This window comes from Scomber scombrus, chromosome 16, assembly GCF_963691925.1.
Source record: "Scomber scombrus chromosome 16, fScoSco1.1, whole genome shotgun sequence".
In the NCBI taxonomy this organism is placed as follows: Eukaryota; Metazoa; Chordata; class Actinopteri; order Scombriformes; family Scombridae; genus Scomber; species Scomber scombrus.
In genome coordinates, this window is record NC_084985.1 from 23,664,003 (window position 1) to 23,674,383 (window position 10,381).

Genomic DNA, 10,381 nt, shown 5'->3' on the forward strand with positions numbered 1-10,381 from the left:
GTATTTGGAGAAGGTGAGAAATGTCAAACAGTGTATCAGTTTGTGATATAACAATGCTGTGTGCAGAATAAGACTGTATAAACAAAACATGTGATCAAAAAATATAATTGCAAAATATAAGGTGAACTACCCGACATATAAAGTATAAAGTAAGTATATATCTATGTATATAAAGCAGCTTATTAAAATGCTGCTTAACATTTACTAATTACTAATTACTAATCAATATTAATTAGTAATCTAATGATGCAGTTTAGTGCATGTATAATAATATAACACTCAAAGGGCCATTCGGAAATTCATATTCTTACATTATACTAAACAGTAGTAGTATTACCTTTACTGAAGAGATCTATGCTAAGCTAGGATAACTGGCAATATATTAATATTTAATATACAGGCATCAGAGTGGCATCAATCTTTGAACTATTCCTTTAAAGCAGTGGTTCTGAAAGTGACCCCTAGGGGTCCTTGATGGGGTTTCAGGGAGTCCCAGGCAAAAATAACAATTTATTTTCACTCTAATTCTATACATATGCAGCACAATGACAGAATGTGTGACTATATTGGTCATGTGTTTCATACACTTTCTGTAATGAAACATGAAAAAGCAAAAATCTAATCAGATGGGGGTCCATGGTCTAATTTGTGTCAGTTTAGGGGTCCTTGATATGAAAAAATTGAGAAACACTGCTTTAAAGCAATAGCATGGATACAGTAGACCAGTGGTGTAATGAACATTGGGCATACCAGGACAAATCCCAGTGGGCCTCTGCATCAGTGGGCCAGTGGTACGTCAAAAATCTATTACATTTTTACCAGCCCTCTCTGTCTGTCTGTTATTCAGGTTGCACATGAGAACGAACTACTTCCTTGTTCCAGGACTGGGCTCACTGTGCCAATCAACCCTCAAAGACTCCTTGATTTTGGTGAAAAAATAACTGGGTGCTGGCACAAAAGAGTCCATCGACAGGTACAAGGTAAAATGTAATTTGCCCTCAAAAGCCCATATCAGTTAACCCTTTGTTTTGGCAGAGATGACCAGGTGCCACTGTGCCAGCCAAATGTGTTAAAGTCAGAAATAGTAAAACACTGCTTTCACTCGTCAAACATCTCTCTTTCCACAAAGTTCAACATAGCAGGAGCCCCAACAGTCATGCCTTTGCATCTGTTTTTTCTCTTAGTGTGATGGATGTGGGTGGGAGACAGACAGGAACTCAGATCCCCCAAAAGACACTCTTATAACAACATCCGACCTTTCTGGATAAACGCTATTCAGGAGTTCTGAGAAAACTTCAACACAGCAGCTTGGAATGTATGAAACAAAAAACCTCAAATGATGGAGGACTAGTCACGCTCTTTACTTGGTAGAGGACTAGTTCAGCCACTGAACTTGATTAAAGGCCTGTAGCAATTTCACCTCCTCAAGGGAATAGTCTGACATTTTGGGAAGGAGGCTTATTTACTTTCTTCTTGACAGTTTGATGAGGAGATTGATGCCATTATTATATTTCTACAGTAAATATGAGGCTACTGTCAGCAGCTGGTTGGCTTAGCTTAGCAATATGGGGAAACACTTAGCCTGGCTCTGTCTAAAGGTAAAACATATATATACCTATCATCACCTTTAAACCTTACTAATTAACACGTTATATTTTATTTGTTTGATCAAATATATATCATGTATCATGTGTTAATTAGTGAGCTTTAAAGCTGCTGGCAGGCATATTTTTGTTACCTTTTGAATGAGCCAGGGTAACTGGTTCCAATCTAATGCTAAGCTATGCTAACTTCATATTAACTGTACAAACACCAGAGTGGTATCAATGTTCTTATCTAACCCACAGCAAGAAAGCAATTGTATTTCTCAAAACATAATTTTTTAAAGAAAGTTGCTGCACCTTTGATAACAATAAGTAGTAGTAGAAGAAGAATGCAGTTTCAAAAGTCTGCTAATGGATTTTCATATCCTACAGCAATGGATGAAAATCATTGGTTGGTCGGAACTGTGGACAGAACTCATCTACATTTCTGACAACAACAGAGCAACATGATTTGCGGATTGGTTAGCTGTGATGAAAAGTAGGTAAATGTGGTCAATTTCAAATCTGGCATTTAGTTTTTATGATAGCAGCATAAATCAAGTCAGGAATTGAATCTTTCTCAAATCCGTTTAGAAAAGTAGCACTTTGCAACTCACAATTCCAACATTTCAGATTCCAATCACATAGAAATACAGAAAACTGGTGTGTGAAAACAGTCCAAATCTTTGAATATAAAAAATATCTCTTTGTTTCTTTTCATGTAAAAAAGCTAAACGTGGGATAGTAGGAAATGCTTTGAAAAATAAAGAGCTGACTTTGCGGTTGACAAGTGTTGCCACAAGGCCTGTTGCCATGAAGAAAGCAGCAGTTTGTACATACCTGGAACCTCTTCAAGACCATAACTGGTGCTGTTGGGCTTGAACCGATCAGGTTGAACCTTCATGTTTGGACACAGCACATCTGAGGAGAAAGGACAATAGAGTAGATAGAATAGTTAGACGAGCAAGTCAGGATGTGATGTTTTTATAGGAACATAGTGTAGGTAAAGTGTACTTCTTAAACACTTGTATAGGTAACCTTGTATCTTCCTGTTGGAAATCTGTGCTATTGTTTGATTACAAGAAGCAGACATTCAAATACTTTATGGGAGGCTTGATTACATTTTGATTGATTTAATTGTTTTAAGGAGAGCCTGTCCTCCAAAGGAAAATGACACTATAGGTCATAATGTCAGTCGCCAAAAATTACCTTGAGTTACATTTGAGTGACAGATGCCATCTAGTAATTATGATTCGGGAACTGACACATTTATGTATGGTAATACATTTCCGTGATCAGAGGTGGCTATTTGGGTGGCTGGTAAGATCCTAACTTGCAAAAAGAAGTCCCTGGACTTTACTGCAGGATGCTCCGATTTCACTTCCCATTGCCAAACTATAAGTTGGAAAAGTTGAAAATAAATGAATAAATAATCGTTGTAGTGTTTACTGTTGCTATGATAACAGAGGTTTCCTGACTTTAAGGGAGTAGAACCTTTAACCCAGACCATGTTTCAAGTGATCATTTTAATCCAAACCGTGATTTTTCCAAACTCTAACCAAGTGGTTTTTGTGTCTAAACCTAACAAGACCTTAACCACAGCGTCATCACACCATAAAACCAAATTACTTTTAAAACAGTGATTTGTAACGGTTTTGGAAACCACAGACAATGATGTTGTCCTGCCAACTACTGCCAATAGAGGCGATGGATTAGAAAACGACCCTATGGTTCATTGTGGAGTGCACGGCCAAACAACCTATTTGGTCATTGCATTTGGAGGACTTGTTTTAGGAAGTGGTGATCTCACTGAAATGCAGCCTTTTGACTGACATGTGATCTGAAGAGCACCAGTGCAGACAGACTACCCCCCCATCTCTCCCGACTTATGTCTGGGGGAAGGGTGGTGTGGGAGGTTGGTTAGGGGAGGTTCTGCTAGAGCTTGGGGCACATTCACAGGCCCAAATAACAGTCACAGTTTTATATTTCCACCCACGCATATTTCAGTGATGGTGGTGACAGCGAGAAAGGCAACACCATCAGGTTAGGTTTTTATTGACATGAGGGGTATTTGCTATTTGTGTCAAGATGCCAGCTCCACTAAAGAATGCAGATAGGGATCCTGTTTAGTTTAATAAATGTAAACATTGGTTTAGAGATGCGAATGACATTTTAAAAGGAGCATAACGCCACACACACACACACACACACACTGGCTCTGTGGATTGCAATCCATTGGTTGGTCTAAGACTTTGGTCGAGACTGCAATATCTTAACAAATGGATTGGCAATAATTTATGGTACCCAGATTATGAGTCCTACTTACTTTGGTGATCCCCTGACTGTTCCTCTTGTTCCATTGTGGTTATGAGTATGCTACAATATCTCAGGACTAAAGACATGCACGTGCCTTAAAGATGAATTGTATTCCTAACTTTGGTGATCCTCTGATTATTCTACTAGTGCTATAATTAGGTCAAAATTGCACTTAGTCTTACTTTGGTTTGTGACAAAATACCTGCATAACAGGATATGACATTCCCATCAGCTTCCGCTATACATTGTGTTAAGTACTATAGCAATGTTAGTATGCTAACACACGAAACTAACATTATAACCCTTATACCTGTCTATATTATTGCTAGAATGGCTGTAGACTTTTTCACACTTTTTCAGTGTTCAGTGATCATCATAAACATAAATTGCTAATGAATTGACGATTCGTGGTATAACCAAACCTGGACTCATCAACATAAGAAATTACCCCTTTACTACGTAACCACCTTCAACAGTCATATTATTTTCTTTGCTTTTCTCTATGTGTGTATTTACCTCTATTAATTTACAATAGGCAATGAGAATTAAAACTTCCTGTCTCATCCCATATGGTAACATTTTGATTATGTGGATCAAGTAACAACAGCAAATCAGGATCCTTTCACCAGGTCGTAATCAATCTGTTCAGAGGAACTTTTCATCAAAACCTATTATTAACACTCCCTCTGTGTCCTGACTGTCAGCCTTAAATATTATCTGTGGCTAAAAACAAACCAGTGAGACACTCCAAGCTCCCTAATAGATCATGTATCTGCCAAACATCTATCAAACGGTACAATTTTCTTAAATCACACCTATAAAAATCGTCACGTCAGAGAGGCTTTTAACCTTTGTGGTATTCATTTTGAGGATAGCTGTGTTGACATGGCTCGTTATTCTTTTCTGTCCAAAGCCCCAAAGTATGCCTAATGGGAAAATCCAAGCAGCTAATTCAACTGTCAACATTCATATGTTTTTTTTTGGTAAGAGCTGTTATCTATATTTCACAGGCTTGATTTGTAATTTCAACTGTGAAGTTTGTTCTTGTTTGTGTCTGTCCTCAGTTTAACTGTGGAATTAAAGGAGTCTTTTTCTCTCTTAAAGTCTTTTTAAGGTGATAATGGATGATACTTGGTTTATATTGTTTATGAAGTCAGTGACTCCACCAACAATTACCATTCTGTGAATGAATGGAAGTACGTCACCCTTTTTTAAAGATGGTTGTGTTGCACAGCCCTGAGCCTTAGTATGCTAGATAGCTGAGCTACTCCCTGCACTTGTGGCTCTAAAGCTATAATTTAGGGATCTAACTGTGAGTTAAAATGGACGAAATGTAAAACCTGCCCTCTGGAAGTGAATCTCTCAGACAGATTCATAGTATCAGCAGAAGTCCAAGCCAGAGTTTGATATATTTTTAATTCTTACTATTAGCCATGTTACCTGTCATCATTATAGCTATTCAATTTTTAAAACATACACTACGTGTTAGATGAGAGCTTAGACATGTTAGAGTCCTCTGTCACTGGGGGTCATGTAAGGTCATGTGTGGGATGTCATGAGCTGAGATTCTCATGTGACGCCACACATACCCTAATGAATCAGTGCAGGACAGAATAAATAGTGGCCTTTTTTAAAACCTGTAGATTAAAAGGTGAAAACATCTAACGTGGACATTGGAGCGGCTGCACTGGACCCACTTGAGCTATAATTTTCTGGGTGGAAATAACTTGCATTGCTCAGTGAGCCAGTTGTGCTGACCAATGATATACTTAGAGACTCACTCATAGTGATTTTAGAGATTACAGAAAGAAAACACTCAGTATAAATTTAGCTTTTGGTTAGTCCTACAAAGCATTATGCTCTAAAAATGCTGTACAGCAAGTATTATGATACTGTATATAACCTGCATTATTGACCCTTTGGTTGGCAGATTCAAAATCTATGGCCTCAAGGAGCAGGGTCAACACATGCAGTATCATTTTGCAAGATGGAACTCCCCAAAAAAGAATAAAGGCTTTTTTAAACAGTCTGAATCAACACTTTCCTCAGAAGGAATCTCTCCCTTGCCTTGTCAAATTTGACAATTTAGAGCCAGGTTAAAGTGAGAGTTGAGAGTTTATCATTGCTCATCTTTGTGTGAAACCATGTAATCATGTCATTTCCGTTTTTTTATTTACTGTTTGCGGCAACAACTCATGGCATCCTTTTCTTTCCTGTCTGGCTAATTTTAGGCTGGAATTTGAAGCGTTGGAGTGCACAGCATCCATCTTCCCCATGAAAACACACAGATACTTTCTCACTTTCCCACTCGGCTACCAGACAACAAAAAAGCTGCCACTTTGTTTAGTTTATCTAATTCATTTGACTGTGTAAACTCATGTGACATAACAGTACTTTCTAAGCGTGCCTGTGTTGAAAGATTTTCTCATTGTACTAATGGAAAGACCATTGAGGTTAGCGTAAGACAAGCTTTCCAGTGCTAAACACCTCTGCACCGAAACAGCAGTCAAAAAGGCAGCTACACCACAGAAATGTCCTGGTTAGAAGGCTGTCATTTACAAGCCAATTTTTGCAACAGCCCCCTCACACGATTTATATTCAGTCAAAACGAAGCCATGATAGCACAGTGTACATGTGCAGCAGCTCTTTGTGGTCGGGGTGGGGTTTTGTGGTTTGAGTCTTTCCTCAATATCATGGTTAAAGGTTAAAATAAGAGTTTAATTTGATTAAGTGCACGTTCGGGGTGAGGTCGCTCTTCAAAGTGAGACCGACACTTCAAAAAGAAGCCATGTGGCATGCTGTGTGTGTGAGTGATGTGCTGGCACTGAGCCTGGTGGCTGACTTACTCTCGCACAGCCTCCTCCTCAGCCTGCCTCTGATCTTGTCAATGGCATTAAAGTCCGTCACATGGAAGACGTGGGCATTCTTTGGCTCAGCAGCAATCTCCTCCAGCTCCTCCTTTAGTGCCTCCCCGATGCCCACAGCAAACATCCTGATACCGGCTTTGGCAGCTGCTTTCGAGGGCTCCAGAACATAATCCTGGCTTCGGCCATCTGTGAGAAGGATGGCCACCCTCTGAATGCCTCTGGCAATGGGCCTTGCTCCGTTCCGCTCCGTAAAGATGTTGGTGGTGGTGTAGCTGATGGCATCCCCAGTCATTGTATTCCCCCCCAGGTAGCGTATTTTACGAGCAGCTTGCTTCACATCTTCCAGGGTCCTGTGTTTCCCCAGGTTGAACTCAGATACAGGTGTGTCACTGTAGCGAACCACGGCTACTCGAGTCTTGTCAGGTGCCACATCGAAAGAGTCTACCAGGTTGGCCACCCATTGTCTGATCTTCTCAAAGTTCTCCTTTCCCACACTGGATGAGGTATCCAGGATAAATGCCAAGTCATAGTGGACATTCTTACATCCTGTCATAGGTAGATACAGTAGGGTTTAGTTACATACAGTCAATATAAGCTCTACTATTGATTTTATATCCAAACATTTAGCTGTAATCATCTTACCTGCCCTTTGTGCTTCCACTCTCTCATTGGAAAGAGTCAAGGCCAGAATGACCAAGACCAGGGTGATCCTAAATCCCAGTCGTAATTCCATCTCGGCCTTGTTTTGGGTCTGTTTTGTTTAGCTTATTACCACCATCAAGCTGTCCAGTCTCTGGAAAGGTCAGTGGAAACAACATTTTACTATTGCATGTACTGCATCAGACAATGTAGTATACATACTACTGTTGTTTTGGAATATAAATCTTGTTTACCAAGCTTTCTCCTGCACTTTTTTGAATTGCTAGAAAATGACCAGAATTTGTGATATTTTATCTCCAACGGGGGAAACCCAAGTGAATGAAGCATTCCCCGTGGTGCAAGGAGATTGCTGTTAAAAGTAGGCAACAAAAAAATGCCACATCTCTGTACTGACAAGAGACAGTAAGAGCTGGTTTAAATGTGCATAAGGCAATTTATATGTATAAAGAAACAACAAGGGAAAATTCTCTTTGAATTGTCCCTATTTGAATTTCTGCTTTTGCTGGTAACAAATGTTCTCTTTTCTCAGTATGTGATAACTGAAACCTACCACTGAAATACACATCTTTTTAAAGCAAATGAGTACTCCATCCAGACAAAACTGGATTCACCAAAGATTGTTGGAACCTCTTACTTTACAATTTTTTTTTACTATCTCCACCCACCAGCCAGAAAAAAGACACTAGGAATGTGCATATTGCAGATTTTGTGATATAAGATGTCTACATTTTGGCTTTCTTTAAAGTTTTAAATGATTAAAATTCATGCAGGTGTCTCTGGGTGTCTAGTTTTGGGGCTGTGAAAGTGAAAAGCTGTACAGCTTTGATCCACCAGCATGTCGCAAAAGGAGCAATCAGGCTTTCTCTGTTGGATTCATTTATGAGGCTGTTGTGCCTGGGTGGCAAAGACACAAACCTGCCTTATAAACACAAAACTATTCTTGACCTTGATGTACACCAGTGGTTGTGATGTCTGCCATTAGGAATGACCTGTGGCTGACCGTAGCCATAACATGGGCTTATGCTAACTGGAGGAGTGTCTCATTGCAGGGGGTCACTGTGGGAGGTTGAGGAAATACTGAGTTACGCACAACTTGGAAAGCATTAATATGACTCACATATGTCCTGAAAGTTCTTTAGCATTCTTCCCCACCTTCCTGTGCTCTGATATTTCCATTGACTTAATCAATGCAGTTGTTTTCCAAAAGTCAATAGCAACCAAACCTTCAAGAATATGCTCAATGGAATATTTACAGAAATATTTTGGCCTTAATTAGCTTTTTTGTTAAGAACTTAGACGAAAGGTCTAATACTACTTTCATATCCGTTTGTCAAATATAGCTGGACACAGGAGACAGTTAGCCTAGCTTAGCATAAAGATGGAGGAGGGGGGAAACAGCTAACCTGGCTTAGTCCAGAGGTTAAAATATATTAAATAAATATATCTGAACTGCTAATTTAGCATGTTGTATCTTGTTTGTTAAATCTGTAGGAAAACAGAATGTAAAAACAAGTTGTGGTTTTACTGCAAACATTTCTTGGCCGAAACCAGTGTCAATCACGTGATTACTGCTCATTACCCCCCATAAAACCACACATTGTCATTTTTTAAACATTATTTTTTGTATGGATTAAACAAAAGAGACATAACGAGTTAAGTAGGGGCATGCAGGCTTTATTACTTTGAAATGGAGCCAGGCTAGCTAGTTTCCCCCTGTTTTCCAGTCTTTTTGCTAAGCTAAGCTAATCCACTCCTTGCTCTAGCTTTGTATTTAATGGACAGATATGAGAGTAGTATCAATTTTCTTATCAAACAAAAAGAAAATAAGTATGTGTATTTAAGCTTTATGCGTATTCTTAAGCATATGTAAGAAGAATAAGTTGGTCCTTAGTCAAATCAATGGTATAAGGATAGAGGATACTGTACTACTGTACATATCGTAAAGCCCACTAATGCAAACTTGTGATATTGGGCTACACAAATATAAATTGACTTGATTTGACTATTTCCCAAAATACAAAACTATTAATTTATTTGCGATAATAGAATATGAATTAGAGCTATGGCATTATCATGTGATCCAACTTCTCCCTTGACACTTGCAGTAGTTCACGTTTTGTTGTTGCAAAGAGAAATATTTTGCCATTTATGCCAAAAATGCTGCCATGTTGCTTATTTTAGACTTTTTATGTCTGCAAAGGTTAGTGGAATTTTGTCTCCTAAAGTGAAGTGACAGTACTGAATGAATGTTCGTAGAGCGAGTTTATTGTGGTATGATTTTGAAATAGAAAGCGACCGAAAGTAACTCATAGAAATGCTGTGGTGGGGCACAATTTAAACAACACAGCTGTCTGCTGACTGTGACTTGGCCTACTGCACTGCACTGTACCCTGTGAAATAGAGAGAGCATTATTTACTGTGGGTGAAGTAAAATGCTTTGGCCTCCAGGTACAAGTTTCCTTATCTGATTCTCCATTGGGCTATTTTTGCTACTTGGTTTCACTGGTGCTATTAATGAGCAGAATAGTCACACTCGCTGAATCTCTCTAATTGCCCCAATTAGTCTCCATTTAAAATCTGAGAAATTCAGCTCAGGAAGACGTCAATGAAAAAAAAAAAGAGCAAAAAACCTCAGCCGCCCTATGAAAGCAGCTGAACAACATGTGGATTCATGCTCCTAATCCTCTTTACCCAACTTTATACAAATCTAACATATTCTAATTTGTCTCTTTTTCATCTGTGATTACATTTAAATAGACTGTATGGGTTTCCCAGCGCTGTTGAAATAATCTGCGGTTTTTACAAGCAGATACAGTATCCGCGGTAAAGCTAAAAACAGGCTGGTTTGCCTCTATCAACATCTGAGCCCTCTTTACAAACTGTTGGTCTGTATCACCGGGTCTGTTTCCACTTCCTCTCTCAATGGCAGACCTGGGACTGCAATGTACGGTAGAT

General features: G+C 39.1%; 1 protein-coding gene across 1 annotated transcript in view; it reads right to left on the reverse strand.

Annotated features, from left to right (window-relative positions):
* The window catches only part of col22a1 (collagen, type XXII, alpha 1), a 50,867-nt gene extending 43,317 nt beyond the window's left edge, over positions 1-7,550 (reverse strand). The window contains exons 1-3 of the mRNA XM_062436232.1: positions 7,409-7,550; positions 6,746-7,312; positions 2,424-2,504 (exon numbers count right to left, since the gene is read on the reverse strand). Coding sequence (XP_062292216.1) covers positions 2,424-2,504; positions 6,746-7,312; positions 7,409-7,499 — 739 coding nt within the window. The 5' untranslated portion in view covers positions 7,500-7,550. The remainder of the gene's footprint in view (positions 1-2,423; positions 2,505-6,745; positions 7,313-7,408) is intronic.
* Between the last annotated feature and the right edge of the window lie 2,831 nt (positions 7,551-10,381).